General features: G+C 44.2%; 1 protein-coding gene across 1 annotated transcript; it reads right to left on the reverse strand.

Moving 5' to 3' along the window:
- Positions 1–2,083: 2,083 nt before the first annotated feature.
- LOC309839992 (uncharacterized protein) lies at positions 2,084–24,715 on the reverse strand (the record flags this gene model as incomplete). The annotated part of the gene is made up of 4 exons (XM_082682011.1): positions 2,084–3,191; positions 19,205–19,759; positions 21,563–21,978; positions 23,693–24,715. 4 exons carry the CDS (start codon positions 24,713–24,715, stop codon positions 2,084–2,086), a joined length of 3,102 nt encoding a protein of 1,033 aa, XP_082538137.1.
- Between the last annotated feature and the right edge of the window lie 630 nt (positions 24,716–25,345).

Consider the following 25,345-nt stretch of genomic DNA (forward strand, 5'->3'; position numbering starts at 1 on the left):
AGTCTGGACACGAGGGCACACTGGGGAAGACCCAGGGGCAGGGCGCTGTGATGCCGCAAAGTGCTGGGACTGGACCCCCGTGCCGGGACCGGGGCAATCAGCTCTCAGGGAAGCCTGGGGCGAGGGGCAGGAGGATCCTAGGTAAAAGAAGCCCACAGAAAATCCCCAAATGGTGTCTGATTCTCATGTTCACCTTCCTTCTTTAGGCCTGCTTTTAATATTTTGGCTACAAGTTCCTCTTTCTTATTGCCTGAGAGACATCATGGAGCAGTGAGAAGAGAAATGAATTAAGAGACAGAAGGGCTGCCTCAGGCTGGGAGGAGTGGAACAGTATGGGCTCTGGAGGAATTTCGACCAGGGCTTTAGTTTTGCCCTGTCACTAGCTATGTGAACTCAGCACATTACCAAATTCTGTGAGCCTTGGATTCTTCCTCAATGAAGTGTGTTTGATAAGCTCTGTCTTCTAGGACTGTTGGAATGTGTATAATGTATGCAAAACACCTGGCACAGTGACTGGTGTGCATTGAAACTTTAAAGAGTGGCAATTTTTGCCTGATTTTTTGACCCAGATAATACCAACCCTCCTGCCGAGAAGTTTTGTTTTGTTTTGCTGTTGTTTTAAACCAGGAGATATCTGAGAATATGCAGTGCTATAGGACACTGAACATCAAGTCAGCCAAAAATTCTGCTTAACAAGAAAATATACCTCAGTAAGTCATGCCCCTTAGAGGATGTATTATTTAATTTGGATGTTGGGGAATCCTCCCCATCTGGATGCAACTCAAAGCTAAATGTGTGTCAAGAACCAACTCCTTCTCTCCCTCCCAGCTGCCCTTGGATCCAAATCACCCCTATTTTCATTCATTTAACTCCTACCAAAATCAAGCCCTCCCATAGGGGTCGCCAAATTTTACTCACATTAACCCAGTTAAAATACCCTACTAATGGAGCAGGCTCTGTTTCTCCCAGTCCAGGTTAAAGAGTAGGATATGGGCACAGTGGCTTCTTGGCATCCCACCTCAAGGAAGTATCACCCTTATTTATCAGAATCTCCTTGGTGATGATGTGGATAAAACACCTAGTTTGTGCACTGGGACAAGAGCACAGGGTACCTTCCACTCCCTCCCCGCGTGGAGATTTCTCTCTGGTTAATCCATGATCCCAAAATAACCGCTAAAAGCAGTTCTCCATCGGAGGCTCAGTTTCTCAACTCTGAGACACACCACGCAAGGGTCTGGCCCTTGCTCACCACCCTCACACACCCTCCTCTGACCCACCACCCATCTTAACTGAAAATTACCTCTCACTGAAGGACTTGAGGTTTTTCCAAGGCTCCAAGTTGTCTTGCCTCAGGACATTTATACTTAAGTGCTCTCATCTGGCCCTCCCCCTCCCCCTCATCCTTTTTTCTTTGCTTGTCTTTTTTGTCTTAGAGGGCATCTCACCATCTTCCTTATATGTTAGCTGCTGCTAGACTCTAATTCAATGGGAAAAGGCTCAGTCTTCTTTTTCTTACCACCCCCCATACTACCATGGAGCCTTCCAAAGAGCAGATGCTCAACTAATGTTTGAGGGGAAAAAAAGTGAACAATTTATTATGATTTTATTTCTCCTATATTATTGAATAAACGAAGCAAGTTCAGGTGTATAACTTTTATTTTACAGAACAGCAAAATACAAGGAATAAGGGAAACTGAGAATTGATCATCTTTTACATTTTTCTCTATTTTTTCATCCCAACTATTTTACTGCTAATTTCTTTCACATTTCTAAGGAAATGCCTATTACAATGCTATCTTTTCTTGTTCCAAGTCACTAAAAAAGATGGAACGTTACCCTATTTGTTTAATAAAATGGCAAAACTATTACTCTTAAACTTCATAAACAGCATTAAGTATGTAACCAATATCATTCATATACTTAGATTCTGAAGCTAATTAAACTTTTTTAAAGAAGAAGCAACATTTGAAAACCTTCAACAACAAAACATAAATCTGTAAGTTATTCTAATATGCTATTCACTGTGATCCCTCCACCACCACCTCAGCCCCTACACTACTGCAGGAAGGTGCTTCAGATTTCACTACAGGTGGGAGAAGCTGCCCTGGAAGTCGGCCCCGGAACGCTCACTGGCCACGGCACCAGTGAGCAGCATAGCTGCAAATCTGGCTTGGGCTCTCTCTTCCTCATCTCTCAAAGCCTCTTGATACAAGAGTGGGAAGGCACTGGGGACCGTATCATGAATCTTGGCCAAGAATTCAAGGACTTTCATCTTGCTGGTTTCAGCGTGGGCTCTCGGGCCCCACAGGAACTCATAGCGTGGAGGATCACTGTTGGCCACCTGGCGGTACTCCAGGTACCCTTCCTGCACCAAATCTTTGGTGATGAGCTTCTTGGGCTCCCCGTGGATGAAGTGCTTCTTTCCAGCATATATCCCCATCACATTGAGTACTTCCCAGATATCCTCCTCAGTGGCGCAGTTGCCCTTCATGAAGATCACACAGAGGACTGTCATAAGGAGGCCGGTCTTGGGCATGATCTCCTCACCCCTCATCCTGTCATCACTGGTGCGCTGAAATTTGCTGACAAGGGCGTAGCAGTGCCTGGTGGGATCGACTTCCTTCACATCAATGCCAAAGGCCAGCACCATCAGCTCAGAGGCTCTCCTGAGGATCTCATGGAACTGCTCCTTGTACTTTTTGATGACATGCTTCAGCATACCCTCCTTTGTAATGGGCTCTCTCATGTTATACTTGCACAGCAGGAATTGCACCAACAGAATTGCCTTCTGGTCTACAACGGTTCTGCAGGAAAAATCAGTGCCGAGTGATGCCTGAGAGGTGCTTGGTTTTTCTTCATCTTGGCTCTTGGCACCTTCATCAGATCTTGTGCATGAAACACCTGCAGAAGTAGTGGTAGTGGATGGGGCTCTCTGAGACCCCTGGGATCTTCTACCTGACCCAGAAGCAGGGGAGCTCTGGAGATTACCACCAAGAGGAGGGGTGGGGGAGGAGAGAGACTCTTCTTCCTCTGCTGCAGGGGCCTGAGCATCTTGGAGACGCTGAGCCTCACTCCGGGCCTGACTGTGTTTCTCGCGGGCACGGCGCTTGCTCTTCCGGCCCCGAGGCATGATGACACAGGTCAGGGCCAGCAGGCGGGAGTGTGGGCAGGAAGGCAGGCAACGAGGGCACCTAGGGGAGGGACAAGGAGATGCTGTGAGCACCTTCAGCGGGGAGATTCCTCCCTGGCTTTAACCAAGGCCGCCTCTGCAGTTTTCTGTGAGGTCACTGCACTAGGACCCAAAGGGCTCCTTTTCTGATCAGCCTGTCCCCTGAGACCCCTGCAGAGAAGTCAGTGTGCCTTGGGCTGGCAGGTCTAGGCTCTGTGTGGTCCCCTCTATAATCCTCTCAGTTCACATTTAGGATCATCTTGTCAACCGTTGGCAGGGCCCGGCCATCCTCCCCTTTACCGCTCTGAAGCTAAACTCCTTCCACCAATGGCCTTCCCTCCCTAAACCCCACCCCCCATCCCAGGAGGAAATGAGGGAGAGCCTTAGCGGGCCACCCCTGCTGGGGCCTTCCAGAGCTGACAACAGGAGCAGGGGTTGATGGGTTTAATATTGATGTCAGTATTTCAACTGCTGTAAAATTATAAACTTTTATACTTCAATGAGTCCCAAGGAGCTAGTTCCTTTGCTCGCGGATGCAGGCATGCTTCACGCCATCTAGAGCTGCACTTAGCCTTCAGCTGGCTGCACGAAACAGAAAATCAGACCTGCCCCGCCCCGCCGCCTCCTCTCCCAGAGCCCGGCTTGTGTTGCTTACGAGCCTCAGATCCACAGTCAGCCAGCGTTGCGTTTCCACAATATCATTCATACACTTAGATTCAGTCATCGCTCATGTTGCCACCCCCTTTGTTAGGGTTTTCAGTCGTCGCTCATGTTGCCACCCCCACCAGGCCAAGCCGCCCCCCATCCCCGGCCCCCGCCGGAGTTTGACAGCCCTGCCCGGGGCCTCCCAGGGTGGACCGCAGGGACAGCAAGTGTGTGTGCCGGGTTGAGCGTGCCTTCAGTCCTCGCTCAGTCTCCTCTCGACGCCAGGTAAAGCCTGGGATGTTTTCCTCTGTTGATCTGAGACCACCAGCCTCAGATCAACGTCTTCATTCCCTGAGACCCCGAGGCAAAACTGACGGTGCGTTGGGCCTAACAGTTTTGCCGCTAGCCTTTTAGCACGCGTCGGATTGTAGCAGGCGTTCTATGATGTCTCCTTTGTTCTAGGGAGGCACGTTCCTGCAATTCTAAGCGTCCTCCTTTCACTCTCAGCGTCTCCTCTCCCCTCCAGAGACCTGAGACCCTGGAGGTGGAAGTCAGTCAGTACCTCATGGTGACAGCTCTGCCCTGGGTTTCCCAGGAGCGAAAGCGGGGGCGGGGCTCTGTGCGGGTTCCTCTATTCTGGGGTGGGTTGTCGCGTCATTCCTCAAGGTGGAGGCATGGAGTAGGGTGTCCTCCTCTTGGCTGCTTCTTTAAAGACTTCCTGGGAAATACTAACTCTCTGAAAGCTCTGAGCTGTTTCCCTGCAAACCTTGCAGAAAATGGATGAGTCCCAGGCTACATACCAGACGGGAAAGTTGCAGTATAAGGCGGGGTCCCAGGACACATGGTGGGCTGTAAAAGAAAAGGCACACTGGCCCATAGCGTTTGTTCGCCAGCCATACTTAGACTTTGGGGAACCTTCTACTCTAAAAGATCTACTTTCTGAGGAGAAGAGGCTAAGCTACAGGATTTTGTGAGACCTAGCTCTTTTATATTATCTCACATTGCTCAGTCCAGTGTGGTCACTTTTATTTTTTGACCCTCATTCATACTAAGAAATATATTTGTATCTCTAACAAGTGTGTGTGTATATGCATTTTTTCATGAAAGAACACCTACCCTTGTTAAGTGTGATTCATTCTTTCCATTCCTTATGTTTGATCATAATATTAATTTTTTTAAAAGGTCAGTCCTGATCCTCTAAAGAGGTTTCATGTGGTTATTGCACAGCCTCTGGACTCATTCTGTTTCAAACAACACCAACCTTTGGTGCCATCCTGGCATGTGGGCTCTGAAATGCTGCCTCAGATTCCTTCAGTGAAGCAGTGGAGATTCATGGTCCCAGAGCACAGTGGAAGAATCCAGGGCTCAAGTTTAAAGGCTTTCCTCCAGTCAACCCTGTCATCTGCCTCTCTTGCAGGCTACAGACCTGTCTCGAATTCAGGGCATCCCCCTACCTGCCCACACTCAGGTTCTTGTTCAGTGAAGACTTATTGTCCCTCAGGGATTATTCAGTTTTGTGTTTTTGCTTTTGTTAATGTTTTTTTCTTTATTCCTTCTATAATTTTTCCATGGTTGATTTTGGGTACAGGAAATAGTAGCCCATGTTTGATTATCATCAGCTGCTATGGATAAGGTACTAAATCTGTAAAAGAATTAAGGAAAATCGATATTCTTACAATATCTGTTCCTCATGAATACACATAACATACTATTCTGGTTGAGACTTCTTTTTCCAAAGTCTATCAGGAAATTCTTATTGTTGCCTCCATGTAGATTATATACATTTTTGTATGGTTTCCTTCTAGGTATGTTTTTTATATTGTTGCTTTTGTCTTTGGTGTATTTTTGATTAACATGATCTAAGTAATTGTTGACTGTTTCAGGCCAGTCTCTTGATTTTGCTGTGGTGATCTTTTTTTCCACCAGGTTTCTGAAGTTCTTTATATATTTGACTATTCTCTGTGCCTATTCCCTTAGATCTTTAATTAGAGGATCAAATTATTAGCATTGTTATCTTTTGCTTTTCATTACTCATGACTCTTATTTATTTGCTATTGTTGTATATAGCTCTGTACTGGCTATGTGTTCTTGTCCAGGTTTTTTTTCCAGTTTTTAAATTAATAGACTTTTTTAAAGAACAGATTTAGGACTACAGAAAATTAAGCAGATAGTACAGAGAGTTCCCATACAGCCACTCTCTTCTTCCAGTTAGATTCTCCTATTATTAACATCTTGTATTGGTTCAGTAGATACAAGTTCATTTGTTATAATTGATCAACTAATAGTGATACATTATTATTGACTATTGTCCACTGTTTATAACACATTTCACTTTTTGTGCTTTTCAGTTCTATAATGGTTGACAGAGGCATGACGTCATCTACTCACCAACAGAGCATCATGCAGAAGAGTTTCACTGCCCTAAATATCCCCCGTGCTCCACCTGTCCATCCCTCAAAACCTCACTTTGAGCCCCTGACAACTCTGAACTTTTTACTCTCTCTGAAGTTTTTCCTTTTCCAGAATACAATATTGATGGAATGCTACAGTATGTAGGCTTTTATTTATTTATTTATTTTTTAACATCTTTATTGGAGTATAATTGCTTTACAATGGTGTGTTAGTTTCTGCTTTATAAAAAAGTGAATCAGTTATACATATATCCCCATATCTCTTCTCTCTTTTGTCTCCCTCCCTCCCACCCTCCCTTTCCCACCCCTCTAGGTGGTCACAAAGCACCGAGCTGATCTCCCTGTGCTATGCGACTGCTTCCCACAAGCTATCTATTTTACATTTGGTAGTGTATATATGTCCATGCCACTCTCTCACTTTGTCACAGCTTACCCTTCCCCCGCCCCATATCCTCAGGTCCATTCTCTAGTAGGTCTGCATCTTTATTCCCGTCTTGCCCCTAGGTTCTTCATGACCATTTTTTTTTTTTTATGATTCCAGATGTATGTGTGAGCATAAGGTATTTGTTTTTCTCTTTCTGACTTACTTCACTCTGTATGACAGACTCTAGGTCCATCCACCTCACTACAAATAACTCAATAAGTAGGCTTTTTAAACTAGCTCTTTTTGCTAATCAATATACATTTAAGTTTCTCTATATCTGTTTGTGGTTTGAAATGTCATTTCTTTTCATGGCTGAATAGCATTCCGTCATGTGGACTACCACAGTTTGTGTACCCATTCATCTGCTGAAGGTCATCTTGGTTGATTTCAGTTTCTGGCAGCTATGAATTAGTGTACTATTAACATTTGTTTGAAGGCTTTTGGGTGGACATAAGTTTTCAACTCTTTTGAGTAAATACCTAGGCGTTTAATTGCTAGATCATGTGATAAGATTATGTTTAGCTTAAAAGAAACTTCCAGACAGTTTCCAGTGTGTCTCTATCACTTTGCATTCCCTTTAGCACTGAATGAGAGTTCCTATTGGTCCCCATCCTTGCCAGCATTTGGTATTGTCAGGTGTTTGTTTTTGTTTTAGCCATATTGATAGGTATCTCATTGTTGTTTTAATCCCAAAGTCCCTGAAGACCCGTGATGTTGATCATCTTTTCGTATGCTATTTGCCATCTGTGTATATTTTTGGTGAGGCGTCTGTTCAGCTCTTTTAACCACTGTTAAATTGACTTTTTTGTTCTCTTATTGTTGAGTTTTTTAAGAGTTCATTGTATATTTTTGATTCACGTTTATTATCAGATATGTCTCTTACAATTATTTTTTCCCAGTCTGCGGCTTGTCTTTTCATTCTCTTAATAGTACCCTTTACAGAGTAGAAGTTTTTAATTTTAATGAAGTTCAGCTTATCATTTTTCTCTTTCATGGATTGTGCTTTTGGTGTTGTGTCTAAAATCTCGTTGCCAAACCCAAGACTCTCTCCTATATTACCTTCTATTTTTTTTTTTTTCCCACTCCACATGCAGGCAGGATCTTAGTTCCCTGTCCAGGGATCAAACCCATGCCCCCTGCAGTGGAAGTGCAGTCTTAACCACTGGACCATGAGGGGAGTCCCTGGATTTTTTTTAATTTTGAGTTTTCCATTTAGGTCTGTGATCCATTTTGAGTTAATTGTTTTGCAACATGTAAAGTCTGTATCAGCATTCTTTTTTGTTGTATGTGGATGTCTAGTTGTCCCAGCACTGTGAGTTAAAAGACTCCTTTCTCTATTGAATTGCCTTTGCTCCTTTTTTAAAGATCAGTTGACTGTATGAGGGGGTCTGTTTCTAGGTTTTCTATTCTGTGCCTTGGTCTATTTGTCTCTTCTTTTGCTAATAGTATGTGGTCTTCATTATTGTAGCTTTAAAGTCCATTTTTAAATCCAGTAATATCAGTTCTCTGACTTTGATCTTCTTCAGTATTGATTTGAGTTGGTTATTATGGATCTTTTCATTTTTTATATAAACTCTAGATTGTTTGTTACTATCTACAAAATACCTTGCTGGAGTTTTGAGCAGAATTGTTTTGAGTATATAAATCAAGTTGGGAGTAACTGACATCTCAACAATCTTGCATCCTCCTATCCATGAACATGGAGTGTTTCTCTATTTATTTAGATCTTCTTTAATTTTTTTCAGTGACATTTGTATTTCTCATATGAATCTTATACATATTTTTCTAAGAATTATTTATAATCAATCTTTTTTTGGTGGTAATGTAAATGGCATTAGGTTTTTCAATTGCAAATTCCATTTGTTTATTGGAAAACAATTGACTGTTGAATATTAACCTTTGCTTATTGATACCAGGAGTTTTTTGTGATTGATGATTTGAGATTTCCTACATAGACAATTAGGTCATCTGTGAGCAAAAACAGTTGTATTTTTTCCTTTCAAATCTGTATATCTTTTGCTTCCTTCTCTTATCTTATTGCATTGGCTAGGACTTCCAGTCCAGTGTTGAATAGGCATGGTGAGAAGGGATATCTTAGCCTCGTTCCTGATCTTAGTGTGAGAGCATCTATCGTCTCAGTATGAAGTAGGATGTTTTACCTGTTGTTGTTTTTTCTTTTTTACATGTTCTATTCAGTATATGAAGCTGAGCCAATGCCTCTCTACTTCTAGTTTGCTGGGAAATTTTATGATGAATGGGTATTGGATTTTATCAAATTTTTTTCTTCATCTATTGATATGATAATGTGATTATTTTCTCTAGCCTAGTGATATGATGAGTTATCCTTACTGATTTTCAAATGTTGCACACCTGAAATAAAGTCCACTTAGTTGTGGTATATAATTCCTTTTATACATTGTTAGATTTGTTTCGCTTATATTTTGTTGGGGAATTTGCATCTATGTTCATGAGAGATATTGGTGGTCAATTCTCCTTTCTTTTAATTTCTTTTTCTGGTTTTGACATTAGAGTGATGCTGGCCTCATAGAATGAATTAGGAAGTGTCCCCTCTGCTTCTGTTTTCTGGAAGAGATTGTAGAGAATTGTTTTCATGTCTTCCTTAAATTTTTGTTAGAATTCATGAGTGAAATCATCTGGGCCTGGTGCTGTCTTTATTGGAAGCTTATTAATTATAGATTAAATTTCTTTAATAGATACAGACCTATTCTGATTATCTATTTATCCTTGTATAGTTTTGGGAAATTGTATCCTCAAGTAATTTGTCGATTTAACTTTTCAAATTTGTAGGCCTGGAGTTGTTTATGACATTCATTTATTATCCTTTTAATGTCCGTGCAATCACTAGTGATGGCCCTTCTTTCATTTCTGCTATTAGCGATTTCATTGGTGTTTTCTCTCTTTTTATTTTCCTTGAGTACCCTGGTTAGAATGTTCTCTTGTTTTTTCTTTTGGATATGTTCAAAGAAATAGCTTCTGGTTTTGCTGTTTTTTCTCTATTTTTTCCCTTTCTTCAGTGTCATTGATTTCTGCTTTGATTTATTATTTCTTTTTCCTCTGCTTTTTTTCTCTTCTTTCACCAGTTTACTAAGGTAGAAGCTTAAATTATTGATTTTAGATTTTTCTAGTATAGACATTCAATGCTATACATGTCCCTTTAAGTACTGGTTTTGCTATATTGCACAACTTTTGATAAGTTGTAATTTTGTTTTCATTTAGTTAAACATATTTTAAAATTTCTCATTAGATTTACTCTTTGGCCCATGTGTTATTTAGAAGTATATTGTTTAATCTCCAAATACCCTTGATTTTCTTGCTACTTTTTTGTTATCAGTTTCTAGTTTATTTCCATCGCAGAATGAGATCATTCTTTGTATCATTTATATTTTTTTAAGTTTGATGATGTGTGTTTTATGGCATAGAATGTGATCTATCTTGGTGTATGTTCCATGTGGACTTGAAGATAATGTGCTTTCTGCTTTTGTCAAGTATTCTATGAATGTCATTTAGATCTAGTTAATTGATGTTGCTTTTCAGTTCAACTGCACCTTACTGATTTTCTGCCTAGTGGATTTGTCAATTATGAAAAGAGATGTGTTGACATCTCCTTCTATAAGAGTAGATGTGTCTCATCAGTGTTTGCCTCGTGTATCTTAACAGAATTTTTTGGTGCATACACATTAAGGGTTGCCATGATTTCTTTGAGAATTGGCCACTTAATCATTAAGTAATGCCCATCTTTATTCCTGACTTTCTTGTTGTGAATACTGCTTTGTCTGAAATAAATATAGCTAGAGCAGATGTTGTTTTTTTCCACTCATATTAGCATGGTAGAGTTTTCTCCATCCCTTTACTTTTTGCTTTTGAATTTTATTTTATTTTATTTTTTTTATATAGCAGGTTCTTATTAGGTATCTATTTTGTACATATTGGTGTATATATTTCTATCCCAATCTCCCCATTCATCCCACCCCCGCTTTGCCCCCCTTGGTGTCTATACATTTGTTCTCTACATCTGTGTCTCTATCTGTGCCTTACAGACCGGTTCAACTGTACCATTTTTCTAGATTCCACATGTATCCATTAATATACGATATTTGTTTTTCTCTTTCTGACTTACTTCCCTCTGCATGATAGACTCTAGGTCCATCCACGTCTCTACAAATGACCCAATTTTGTTCCTTTTTATGGCTGAGTAATACTCCATTGTATATATGTATCTCATCTGCTTTATCCATTCATCTGTCGATGGGCATTTAGGTTGCTTCCATGACCAGCTATTGTATCCATCCCTCTACTTTTAATCATTTCATGTCTTTATATTTAAACTGGGTTTCTTATAAACAGCATAGGGTTAGGTCACCTTTGTTTTCATTCTTTTTATCAATCTCTACCTTTTAATTGGTATATTTAGACCATTCACATTAAAAGTGATTATTGATACAGTTGGATTAACGTTGACCATATTTGTAACTGTTTTCTACTCATTGAGCTTACTCTTTGTTTCTTTTTTAATCCCCTGCTCTTTTTCTGCCTTCTCTACTTTTAATTCAAGATTTAATGTTATTCCGTTTTCTGTCCTCTTTAGCATATCAGTTATAGTTTTAAAAAATTTCTAGTGGTTTCTGTAGCATTTGCGTTATACTTTTCCAACGTATTCAAGTCCTCTTTCAAATAACATCATCCTGCTTCACGGTTAGCGCAAGTATCTCGTAACAGTGCAAGTATACCATTTCTGCCATTTATTTCTCTTATCCATAATGTATAATCACTGGATGCATTGCTGTTATATTATTATTTTGAAGAAATATTTATCTTTTTTGATCAGTTGAAAATAATAAAAATAAAAGGTTTTATTTTATCTTCATTTACTCCTTGTGTTACTCCCTTTCTTTATGTCGGCCAAAGCTTCTGACCTATATCATATTCCTTTTCCCAGAAGAACTTCTTTTAATATTTCTTGCAAAGTAGATCTGTGTGACAAATTTCCATCAGTTTTTGTCTGTCAGAGAAAGTCTTTATTTCTCATTACTGTTGAAGGATTTTCTCCCCCTGGCTACAGAATTCTAGGTTGGTGGTAGTGTTTTTGTTGTTGTTGTTGGGTTTTTTCCATTTCAATGCTTTAAAAATTTAACTGTAGTCTTTTCTTGATAGCATCACTTGTGAAGAGAAATCTTGGTAATTGTTACCCTTGATCCTCTATAGTAAGTTCTTTTTTTCTCTACCTCGTCTCAAGAATTCTCTTTCTGTTTGGTTTTCCGCAGTTTGAGTATGATATGCCTAGGTGTAGATTTTTTTTTTCTATTTATCCTGCTTGGTGTTCTCTGAGCTTCCTAGGTCTGTGGTTTAGTGTCTGTCATTAATTTGGGGAAATTCTCAGTCATTATTACTTTGAAAATTCTGCTGCTTTCTCTGTTTCTTCTCAGATTATTCCCACTATGCATATGTTACATCTCTTGTAATTGTTCCACAATCCTTGGTTACTCTTTTCCTTTTTAAAAATTATTTTGTTTTCTCTTTGCTTTTTAGTTTGAGGGTTTTCTATCAATGTATATCTTTAATTTCACTGAGTCTTTCCTTGGCCATATGCAGTCTACTGGTGAGCCTATCAGTGGTATTCTTCATGTCAGTTATGATGTTTTTGATTTCTCACATTTCCTTTTGATGCTTTCCTACAGTTTCCATCTCTCTACGTACATTACCTACTATTCTTGCATGTTGTTCACTTTTTCCATTAGAGGCTTAGCATATGAATCATAAGTATTGTAAAATCCTAGTCTGATATTCCAAATGATCTCCTATACCTGAGTGCGGTTAATTTACTTGCTTTTTAATCAGACTGTGCTTTTCTGCCTTTTAGCATATCTTATAATTTTTCGTTGAAGGCTGGACTTAATGTATTGGAAAATAGGAACCGATTTAAAGGGCCTTTAGCATGAGAGTTTGTGTTTATCTGCATAAGAGTTATGTCGTGTTTACTGTTTGCTCTTAATGTAGGCACCTGAGATTTCAGTTTCCTTGAGTGTTCTTGTTGTCTTTGGTTTTCCCTAGGAACACCTTCATAAGTAGTCTAAGCCTTGCAATTCTTTCAGCAGGAATCCTCTGGTATTATATTGGACCTTGTTGATGCAGTGGTAAGTTGTCCGGGAAGTGTTCTATAATCTTGTGATTAGCTGTCCATGTTTTAGTGGCTCTGTGCCCCCTGGGCTATTGCCTTCACAAATGCTTCTCAGCTTTTATCCCCCCTGTTATGTGACATAGGAAGTCTGGAGGGAGCTGGAGTTAGGATTTTCCCTTCATCCAAGTTAGTTGGTTTAGGAAATACACAGAACAGAAACATCTGGGCCTGTGGTTACTTTTTCCTAGGTGTACTTCAAAAGGGTTTATGTCCCCCTCATGCCAGAAGCATGAGGACATTTTTCTTGGATCTTTACGGTGAGAACCTGTTAGGACCCCAGAAGGTAAAACTCACAGAAGTGTGCGGGCTCCCCTAAGACTAGGCTCCTAGGAGTTTTGGGCTCTGAAGCTTGTCACACATAGCTTCCAGTGTTGCATCAAGTACAATGTAAATTTTTCTCCTCCTTCCTGGATCCAGGACTTTCAGCTCCCAGTGAGCTGTGATTCCCTGTATTTCCCTGCATCTTCAGTTTTGAAGCATTGGTTTTCCCTGTAACTTCAATTCTCTGATGGATCTAAGAAAAGTTGTTGATTTTGAGTTTGTTCAGCTTTTTATCATTGTGAGGATGGGAGTGATGACTTCCAAGATGTTCATGTGGCAGAGCAGGAAAATTCTTGTCAAATAGTAGAGGTGGTACCATATATCTGTGTCTTGTTTCTTATTTTATTGGGAATTCTGATAATATTCCACATTTAAGTATGTTTAATACGTATAGATTTTACAGAAGAGTAATTCCCTACTAATGTGAGTTTGCTAAAAGTTATTACCATGGACTGGTGTAAAATTTTTATCAAAGGCCCTTTCTTTACCCCTGCATATAATTAAATTGTGATTTATACTAAGAAATATATATTTGGTCTTTGTCCCCAGAGCTGCTAAAACTGTTGGGGTTTCCTAAGTGAAAAGAGCAAGAAAGGTGAAAGGAGTGTTTCATGTTACTGGTAACAAGCCCCTTTCAACCACACCTGAGTTTATGTTGATGAGGTGACTTTTGGAAAGCCCCTAAGGGTGGGGGGCTGCCTGGGGGACCCACCATGTGATCAGGGGCTAGGAACTTTCAGTCCTACCCTCTGACGGAAGAAGGGCTGGAGATTGACTTAATTAACAAGTGGCCAATGATTTAATTAATTATGCCTGTGTAATGAAGCCTGCATACAAATCCTAACCAAAATGGTCTGGAGAGCTTCCAGTTTGCCGAACGCAGGTAGGTGCTATGGGGGTGATGCAGCTGGAGAGGGCATGAGAGCTCCACACCTCTTCCCCACACCTCACTCTAAACATCTCTTCCATTTGGCTGTTAGGGAGTCACATCCTTTTATAATAATCCAGTAATCTAGTAAGTACACTGTTTCCTTGAGTTCTTTGAGCCACTTTAGAAAATTACCAAACCCAGGGAGGGGGTTGTGGGAGCCCCCAATTTATAGCCAGTCAGTCAGAATTATGGGAGACCTGGGTTTGGATTAAGTGTAGGGCAATCTTGTGGGAATGAGCCCTTACCTTGTGGGATCTGATGCTAACTGCAGGTAGGTATTGTCAGAATTGAATTGAATTGTAGGATACTCAGCTGGTGGTAGAGAATTGGTTTGTGTGAGCAAAACAAAACAAAACAAAAAGCCCATACATTTGGTGTCAACAGGCTTGGGAATAGAAGTGTAGAGACAAATATTCTTTCCCTTTAGAAATGCATTTTCTCCTTTCTCTGTTAGTGCAGTGATTTCCAACTGTCAGTATTTTCTAATATGATATCTTTGTGTTCCTTAGTCATAGCCCATTTCTTCATTTAATCACATGGTTATGTGTGAGTATCCTTTTATTGGGGCATTCTTATCTGGACTTTGTATCAAGGAGGGCTACCCTATTAAAATGGTTGATCCGTTTTCTATCTTTTTGTATGGTTTGGAAGAATTCAAATAAGGTGGTGATTAGTTTTTCCCTGATCATTTGGTGTGAGGGGGCTCCAAACCTGGATTGTCCTGGCACATTTTGATGGTGCTCTGGGTTTGGACTACATTTTCACTTTAGTGATTTATAGTTTGCTAAAAATTGTTCCGTTTTACTTGGGTTTTCAACTTTAAAGGCATGATATTTATAATAAAAACAATCATATACAACATTACAGAGAATAAAATAATGAACCCAATATACCTGGAACTCAGCATCAAGGATCCTCCATAATTGTAGGAAACAGCTTGTTCAGATTAAGGCTTATTGATTTACCAGTTTGTTTATTGGCAAGTTCACTCCTGAGACCAAGCTGTGTGCTTCCATTAGGAGATACATAGTGTCTGTTTTCTGCTTCCTGGTGGTATTGGCAGGTAGTGAGGATCTTCACCCTTATCCATTAATCCATTAGGGGCTGTAGAATGGTAATTCTCTCATTCTATCTGATTCTATCATTCCATTGATTTTACATACATACATATACCTATATATTATATATATTATCTGTATAGTGGGATCAATCAATCTATTGATTGTATTATATATAATATTAAAAATATAACTCATTGATGTATATCCACATAACATTTTAAAGTGAATAATTCAGTGGCATTACTGCATTCACAATGTTGTACAATCACCGCCTCTATCTTGTTCCAAACATATTCCTCATTCCAAAAGGTAACTGCTACCCGAAAACTGGGTTTGCCTCTTGGTGGGTGTCGAGCCAAATACACAACCAAGTCAAAGAGCAGGAGAAGGAAGGATTTATTACTTGCAGCAAGGAAGGAGAACCCTGGGGATCTTCCCCAAAGCAGTGTTTCCCTGGACAGCAGAACTGGGGAAGTTTCAAGCTAAGGGTACATGCATATTCATGAAGGGGCTTGAGCAGAGGAGAATTCAGCCTAGATTTGGGACAAAGGTCAACAGAGTCCTAGCTTTATAGGGGTTTGAAGTCACAAGGGTCAGAGAAGATTACCGTCTTCATTCCTTCAGTTCCAGTTGATCTGGTGGTGGTTGATCATTGGAGGGGGGTTTGAATTCTGCAGAACAACTGAAGATTGTGCTTCAGGCTAATCTTTACCCTTGAAAAGACTGAGAGTCTTAACAACTGATTTATTACCTTTGCTTCTGTTACTACTCCTGCCTGATAACAGTCTTTTGTCGCCGCATTCTTTAATTCCCTTAAGATCATTATTACAGAGGTGTGTTCAAGGGCAAACATTGTCTCCAGGCTTAGATCACAAAATGGCTTAGGCCAAAAACTGGCTTCTCTTATGTCAAGAAAGCCATACCTGGTTCTCTTTCTCCAGGGACCGCCTATCCTATCTGCTTACATAATCTCTTACCCTTCAAAAAGTTACTTCCCAGTCATACCTCTCCCTAGCCCCGGACAACCATCAGTCTGCTTTCTGTCTCTATGAATTTGCTTATCCTGGACAATTCATGTAAATGGTGTCATATAATATGTGACCTTTTGTTTCTGACTCCTTTCATTTATCATTTATCATAATGTCTCCAAGGTTCATCCATGGTCTCTCAGTTATCCGTACTTCATTCCTTTTCATGACTGAATAATATTCCATTGTAAGAGTATACCACATTTTGTTTGTCCGTTCATTCAGTGATGGAAATTTTGGGTTGTTTGCATTTTTTGGCTTTTATGAATAATGCTTCTTTGAATATTTGGGTACAAAGATTTGTTTGAATACAGTTTTTAAGTTATTTTGGTTATATACCTAGGAATGGAATTGCTGGGTCATACGGTAATTCTTTGTTTAAATTTGAGGAACTACCAAACTGTTTTCCAAAGAGGCTGAACCATTTGACATTCTTACCAGCAATGTATGAGGGATCCAATTTCTTCATATCCTCGCAAACACTTGTTATTTTCCATTTTTATAACCACCCTAGTGAAATGGTATCCCACTGTGTGTTTTTTGTATACATTTCCCTAGTGACTAATGATATTGAGCATCTTTTCATGTACTGTTTGGCCACTGGTATACCCTCTTTGTAGAAATGTCTATTCAGGTCCTCATCTCCAACTTATGAGGGAGGCTTTGGATATTGACCTCCTAGGTAAGCTCACTCATTGGTGTATTTATTCAGAGGCCAGTCTCAACACACCATTAACAGATTCCAGAGTTGGACTTGAGGGCACACTGGGGAAGTCTCAGGAGAAAGGAGCTCTAACGTGGGAAAGTGCTGGAGCTGAACACACGTGCTGGGACCAGGGCAGTGAGCTTTCAAGGAACCCTGGCGTGAGGGGCAGGAGGACTCTAGATAAATGAAGCCCACAGACAATCCCCAAATTACGGTTTATTCTTGTATTAACCTTCCTTCATCAGGACTGTTTATAGTCCTTTGGCTACAGGGTTTTTTGTTTGCTTGCTTGCTTTTTATTTTTTAAATTGCCTGAAATACAGTTTGAAGTAGTGAGGAGACAAGTGAATTAAAGGATACTAGGTCTGCCTCAGGCCAGGAAGAGTGGAGCAGTGTGGCCTCTAGACGAATTCAGACCAAGGGTCTATTCCCAGCTCTGTCACAAGTCTTGTGAACTTGAGAAAATTGCAAGTTCATCATCTGCAAAGTGAGTCTGATAAGCCCTATCTTGTAGAGCTGTTGTAATATACGTGATGTTTGTAAAGCACTTGCAACAATGGTCTTTCAAGAATGGCATTTATTACTACGATCACTATGACCCCAGACCATAATACCAACTCTTGGGGATTTTTTTCTTTAATCTCATGAGATGTCAGAAAATACGATACGCAGCACCTTTGGAACGAACAAAACTGCTTAGACACTGAAACTATGTAAAACTTCCCCATTTGTAAATATGTCATTTGAGTGTAGAGGGACCTCTCCCAGCTGGATGCTACTCGGAGGTTCTAGAATTTGCGTCAAGGACCAACAGCTTCCCTCCCAGGTGCCTTTTCATCCAAACCACCCCTAGTTTCATTATAATTTCACCACCACCAAAAATTGTAGCCTTCCTTTGGAGTTCCCCAGATTACACTTAAGGTAAGTAGTAGATCATCCCTTTAAGGGAGTGGCCTCTGGCCCTTTGACCCCAGTGCAAAGAGTGCTATCACAGTGGCTTCTTGACATCTCACTTCAAGGAAGTATCATCCTTGTTTCTCAGAAACTCCCTGGAGGCGATGGGATTAAAACACCTAGTTTGTGCACTGTGTTCACCTGCACTGGGACAGGAACATGGAAGCCATTTTCTTCCTGCCCCGGGTGGAGATTCTCTCTGTTTTACCCACAGTCGCAAAGTAAAAATTCAGGGTAAGCTTCCATTCCAGTCTTGAGTCCGTCAACTCTGAGGCCCACCATCTAAGGGTCCCACCCTCCCCCCCACAATTCACTCGGCCTCATTTAGCCCACCGTCCCGCCTAACTTAAAGTCACCTCCTCGAGGGAACTGCAGTGTCCCAAAGCTCCAGACTTCCTTGCTTCAGAGCATTTACACTTGACTGCTCTCGTCTGGAACCTCCTCTCCTTCTCACCCCTTGTTGTAACTTGCCATTTATTTAGGTCTCAGAGTGTGTCTCACCATCTTGACATGGCAGCAGCTCCTAGGCTCCGAAGGTCTATGGACAGTGGCTCAGTCTTCTTTTTCTTCCCATCCCCAGTTGTGCCACGGAGCCTTCCAAAGAGTAGCTGCTCAATTAATGGTTGGGAATAAGAGTGGCAACGATAAGGATGTCTACTCTATTATTGTTTAATTTCTCTCACAATCTTGAGTAATCTAAGAAAACATCTTTCAGGTTTACAAAAAGAAGCACTAAAAGAATAAAAGAAACCAAAAATGTACCACCATGTACGCTTTTTCTTTTCTTTTTTTTACTTGACCCACATGATTTTACTGCCGAGTCTATTCACAGTTCCATGGAAATCCCTCTTCCATTGCTGTGTTTTCTTGTTCTAGGTCATAAAAAAAAAATGGAAGGTTTTTAAATTTGTTTTATGAAATATCAAAACTTTAACTTGTACCTGATAAAAGTAATGAATATGCGATCCATACTGTCACCGGCAGAATGGCGATTTCCTGGGCTCTTGCCCTCCCAAAGAGGAAGAATTCAGTCGAGAGGCGTAGAGCAGTTTTAAGTAGCAAGAGTTCAGTTAAGCAAAGCAAAGGTACGCTCCCGAGAAAGCAGGAGAGCGGGCTGTCTGGAAACCAGAAGCAGCCCCGCGATGGGGTAGGACTGTGTTTTGTAGAGTGGTGGTCCCTCCCTGTGTCCTGTGTTATTTGACTGACAAATCGATCGACAGCTTTAGGCTATATAACTTTCCTGCTAGTATGCAGGCACTTACCCATAAGCACCCAAGCAGAACCCATGGGGTGGGGCGGGGAAGCAAAAGCCGCAATGCTAAGTTATTACAAGTGAGGCGTAATGAACCCTGGGTTACCTTGAGTCACCTTGTAGGTCTTGGTGCGCCTGCGTCAACCTGTGCTGGCGGTTTTGTCTTGCTTGGTCCTGGTATGGCTGGAAACCTAGCAGTGGTCCTGGACCACGAGAGGGAGGATCTCTGGGCATGCTGCAACCACCAGTGTCCAGGTAGGGGAGGGAAAGGCGAACCGTCCAGGATGGGGCAGGCCCGCTCGTGTGTGACTCGCTCTCCTCACCTTGGCTCTGGGCACCCTCTTCAGATCCTGGGCATGAAACCCCTGCATCACGAGAGCTCGTGGCTGGGTCTCCCTGAGGCTCCTGGCGAGTGCCAGCAGCAGGGGAGCTCGGGGGAGTACCCCGAGAAACAGAAGCGGGGGAGGGGGGCGACTCTTCTATCTCTTCTGCCGCCGCCGCCGCCTCAGTGACCTGGGAACCCTTGAGACTCTGAGTCTCCTCCCGGGCCTGGTGGCGTTTCTCGCGGGCACGGCGCTTGCTCTTCCGGCCCCAAGGCATGATGACACAGGTCAGGGCCAGCAGGCGGGAGTGTGCGCAGGAAGGCAGGCAACGAGGGCACCTGGGGGAGGAACAAGGAGATGCTGTGAGCACCTTCAGCGGGGAGATTCCTCCCTGGCTTTAACCAAGGCCGCCTCTGCAGGGTCCTGGAGGGCACTGCCCGAGGACCCACAGGGCTCCTGTTCTCCTGCTCAGCCTGTCCCCTGAGACCCCTGTGGCGGACGGTAGAGTGAGCCTTGGACTACAGGCTGCCAGCCTACCTGAGTGTCACTGGGGTGACAGAAGGGGCTGCCAGTGGTACCTTCCGTGTCCTAGGGCGGGGAGTCTGCTCAGTTCATCTTCAGGATCTTTAGGTGGACGGCATCCAGGGCCTGGGCTTCCTCCCCTCTGTTGCTCTGCAGTTGACACCTCAGTGGTCCCGGGGACCCATGAGGAGGAAGTGAGTGGTGGCCCAGCTCACCAGCCTGACGGGGAACACCGTGCTGACAGCTCTGTGGAGTCCTTTCTATCCTAGGATCACTGGGTCCTCAGTCCCTATTCAGTGCTCTCAGCTGGCTTCACGTAGGGCCTGGGACCCACCCTTCTGCCCTCTGATGGCTTTACCTTCAGGCTAAGGGTCTCACCTCCCTTAGACCTGATGTAAAGGAGCCTCGGCCCGACTGCCCTGTCCTGAGCCTTCAAGTGCTGAAAGCAGGGGCAAGGCTAGACTCTTTGTCGTCCCCACAGCTCAGCGGGTGGGGCATGTTCCCCTTAGTCGTCACTCAGGGTTCTCAGTTTGACTCCTGGGAAGGCCTGTGGCTCCTGTCTCTTTACCTGAGGACATGTGCTCATAGAAAGGCCCACCGCTCTCTGAGAGCCAACAGAAGAAAGTGAGGGTAGCCTGATGTCCCACGTCTACCTGTGGTCTCTGAAGGCAGGAAGCCGGGGCCAGCAGATCCAGGCCTTATTATGCTTGGCCACGCCGGTCCTCACTCAGGCTCTTCCTCAGTTTGACTCCTGAGAAGACCTATATTTCTCCCTCTCTTCACCTATTACTGTCCCCACTTCTCTGTCACCCTGGGAGGAGTTAAGGGTTGCCTCTGCTCGGCCTGACATCTCTCCAGGTGTCTCCCAGGACTGACAGCAGGGGAGAGATGATGTGCTGTCCCCATTGTTATGGTTTTCATGCTCCACTCCAGCCTTAGGTCCTCACCCCAACTCCTAGCACAACCTGGAAATTTCCCCTGTGCTGAGTCAGCCAGCCTCGGAGCAGAGTCCTCACCACCCTGAGTCCCCAGAAGTAGAAGTCAGAGTAGGCCACGTGCAGCCACAGCTATTTCTGAGGGGCTTCTGAGGACTAACACAGAGGGCAAGATTCCCCGGGCTCCGCTCTTCTGGGGTTTGTGACCTCAATAATCCTCACTCTGTCAGGATCTGGGACTCTTCCCTCTACCGACCTGAGTCCTCCCGAGCCGGAGGCAAGTGGGTGACACATGGAAATACCCCTGCCTGGGGCTTCCCCGGGCCGAAAGGGTGGTGGGGCTATGCGTTTGTTCCTGTCTCTTTTCGGTTGTGCGTTCCCCTTGGTCCTCACTCGGAGTCCTTACGCTGGCTCTTCCCGTGACCTAGAGAGGCCTGTGCTCTCATACTACAGCCTTTACTTCCCTGAGACCACCTAGGAGGATGTGAGGGTTGCCTCACGTGGGCATGACTGCCTGTGGTCACTCCTGGCCGACAGTAAGGGAGGGATTCTGTGGCGTCCCCGCTTTTATGACTTGGGTGGTTCCCTCAGTCCTCATGGTCCTCTGCTCGACTCTTGGCATGACCTGGAATTCCTCCCTGTGCTCCCCTGAGGCTGGCCCCTGGGACCAAGTGCCTCATCTACCTGAGACGCTCTAAAAGGAAAGGCGTGGGGCGCACCATGCCAACATTCCTGGATTTGCCGAGGGGAGGTATCCAGTGGCAGGGCTCTGCTCTAGGTGGAGTCCCTTTATCCTCATTTAGAGTCACTAGATTTCCAGTCTCTACTGAGTGAGGCTGTTCCCCATAGACCAAGGCCCTCGCCTCCCCGAGACCACCCCCAGTGGAAAGAGGGGGCAGGTCAGCCAGAAAGCTTTGTCCTGGGCCTCCTGGGGCTGACCTCAGGGGCGGGACTCTGCATTCTCCTCTGTTCTGGAGTGAGTGGTCCTCTTGCTCCTCATTCAGGGTCCTCATCGTGATGCCTGACCAGACCCAGGACTCCACCCTCCACTCCCCTGAAGCTGTGCTCCTCAGAACAAAGGCATTACCTTCTTGGGAATTCTGAATTGGAAGTCAGGATGAACCAGATCTGTCCAAAGCTGTTGGGGTCTTCTGAGGAGCAGGACTTTACAAGGCCCCACTCTTCTGGAGTCAGTGGCCCCTCAGTCCTAACTCAGGTTTCTTACCTTGACTTCAGGTAGCATATGGGACTCCACCCTCCCTACTGTCTGTCTGCCAGCCTCAGGCCAAGGCTTTCACCTTCCTGAGACACCAGAAGGGGAGATAAGAGACCTATTCCCTGGCTACCCCTCCCAGGGGCCTCTGTGTGGTCCCCTTTGTTATGGGGAGTCCACTCATCGGCACCCAGTGTCCTCACCCTGAAGCAAACTAAGGCCTGTTAGGATCTCCTACTTGGGCAGAATTGGAGATGCTGCCACAAGACCAAGGAACTCACCTCCCTGAGAACCTCTCCACCCTTGCCCCGGAGGAAAAGAAGGGGTACCTTCAGACAGACAGCTCTGCGCATGGCCACACAAGGGAGAAAGCAGGGTAGACTTTGTGGGGCCCCCTTCTGTTCTAAGGTCCTCACCTTGAGTAACTATCAGAGGCTGGGACTCCTCCCTCCCCTGACCTGAGGACACAGCTCTTAAACCAAGGCTTTTATGTCCCTGAGAAACTTGAAGAGTAAATGAGGAGATGCTGATCTTTTCAGGGTATCTGACATTGCATATGTAGAAGACCCCATTGTCACCAAAAATTTTTCTTTTTATTCATACCATTCACTTATTCAGCGTTACTGTATTCCAAAACAGTGCTTTGGGAACAGGGCCCCTTTTATCCCATGAGATACATTTTGGAGTGGTGAGAAGAAAAATGAATTAAAAGACGTAAGGTCTGGCTTAGGCTGGGAGGAGTGGAAGAGTGTAGGCTCTAGACTATTCCAGACCAGGGGACTAGACCCAGCAAGGTCACTTAATCAGTCTTGTGAACTTGAGACATCTGCAAGTTATTCACCTATAAAGGGAGTCTGCTAAAACCTATCCTGCGTGAATGTTGGAATGTTATGTACTACATGTAAAGCAGTGGCACACTCATTATGCAATATTGGGTTTTTGATGAATGGCAGTTATGATATGATTATTATGAACCCCAAAGTACCACCCTCCCATCAGAGTTTATTTTTAATCCAGTAGGTAGCAGAGAATATGCAGTGCACTAGGGCAAAAGAAACAAATACTCACAAATGAGCTAAATCAAAGTATCTTTTATTTCTACCAAAAGAAAGTTTAAACGAAGTAAGGCAAACCACGAGTTAAATGGCTTTTACTCTCTGTTTTCTCCATTTTTTGTTTCTAAATATTTTCTGTGGTCGCCTTTCACATTTCCATGAAAATCTCTATTGCAGTGCCATGTTTTCTACTTCTGGATCATACAGAAAATATAGATGGTTCGTTTTTCTGTTACATATACCAAAACTGTAACTTTAGAACTCTTTAAACAGCAATAAATATGCAAGCAATGTCATTCACGAATTCATATTCTTAAGAAAACACACTATCTATTACAAGAAAAAAAATTTGAAAAAACCTAAATCAATCAATCAATAATATATAGAAGTTACTAGTTTAAAACAGGAAGATAAATAAGATCTATACTTTGTTCCCTCCACCCCTACTACTACTCTGCACTATTTAGGAGCCTGACTGCTCTCTTCCAAAACAAAGTAAGCAATCTGCCCGCGGCCTCCCCCACTACATTTGGTGCAGATGTGGACCTTGGCCCTGGAAGGGGCTCTGCCCGCAGCAACAGCTGCAGCCCTGGCCGCGACTCTCACTCTTGCTCTCTCTTCTTCATCTTTCAGAGCCTCCTCATAGAGATCTGGTAAGGCACGGGGGACGGTACCAATGATCTTGGCCACAAACTCCAGCACTTTCATCTTGCTGGTTTCAGCGTGGGCTCTCGGGCCCCACAGGAACTCATAGCGCGGAGGATCGCTGTCGGGCACCTGGCAGTAGGTGAGGTACTTCTGCATCACGAAATCTTTCCTGATGAACCTACTGGGCTCCCCAAAGATCAAGTGCCTCCTCCCAGCATAGAAACCCAACGCATTGAGGAATTCCCAGAGCTCCTCTTCGGTGGCACGGTTGCCCTTCGTGAAGATCGCGCCCAGGACAGTCATCAGGAGACCGGATGTGGGCAGCCCCGACTCATCACTGGGACTTCCCTCGCTGGGGAGGGCCATCTTGCTGATGAGGGCGTAGGAGTGATTGCTGGGGTCAACATCCTTCACCTCGAGGCCAAAGACCACCTCCATGATCTCAGAGGCTCTGCTGAGGATCTCAGGGAAGTGCTTCTGGTACTTCCTGTTGATAGCCTTCAGCAGTGCTGCATGCGGGATGGGCTCCTTCGTCTTGTACTTCTCAAGCAGGAACTGCACCAACTTTCTGACCTTCCTGGTCAGAGGATCTCTGCAACTGCTGTGAATGGAAGGTGCTGCTTGGGAGGTACCTGCACTTTTCTCATCTTGGCTCTGGGCACCCTCTTCAGATCCTGGGCATGAAACCCCTGCATCACGAGAGCTCGTGGCTGGGTCTCCCTGAGGCTCCTGGCGAGTGCCAGCAGCAGGGGAGCTCGGGGGAGTGCCCAGAGAAACAGAAGCGGGGGAGGAGGGCGACTCTTCCATCTCTTCTGCCGCCGCCGCCTCAGTGGCCTGGGCACCCTTGAGACTCTGAGTCTCCCCCCGGGCCTGGTGGCGTTTCTCGCGGGCACGGCGCTTGCTCTTCCGGCCCCGAGGCATGATGACACAGGTCAGGGCCAGCAGGCGGGAGTGTGCGCAGGAAGGCAGGCAACGAGGGCACCTGGGGGAGGGACAAGGAGATGCTGTGAGCACCTTCAGCGGGGAGATTCCTCCCTGGCTTTAACCAAGGCCGCCTCTGCAGGGTCCTTGAGGGCACTGCCCGAGGACCCACAGGGCTCCTGTTCTCCTGCTCAGCCTGTCCCCTGAGACCCCTGTGGAGGACGGTAGAGTGAGCCTTGGGGCACAGCCAGCCAGCCCTGCCTGGGCGGTACGGGGGTGACAGTGGGGGCTGGCAGGGGAGGTAGGTCCCCACGGTTCCCATTCAGAGTCAGGATGACAGTTGTTGCCAAGACCCCCACCCCCACCCCCTCCCCTCTGCTGCTCTGAAGTTGACACCACCATCTTCCACGACACCCAGGAGGAGGAAAGGCGGGAGCGTTCAGCCCACCACCGAAGGGTCCTGGGACCCTCCCTTCTGCTGCCTGGTGGCTGCCCCTTCAGAACAAAGCTCTAACCTCCCTCGGACCTGGCAGAGGAAAGTACGGGCAGTCTCAGCCTGACAGTCCTTCCTTGGGAGTCTAAGGGTTGACAGGAGGGGACGGGCCATATTCTCTCTTGTCCCTTCTCTTC

The sequence above is a fragment of the Grampus griseus genome, assembly GCF_964374135.1.
Source record: "Grampus griseus genome assembly, chromosome: X".
In the NCBI taxonomy this organism is placed as follows: domain Eukaryota; kingdom Metazoa; phylum Chordata; class Mammalia; order Artiodactyla; family Delphinidae; genus Grampus; species Grampus griseus.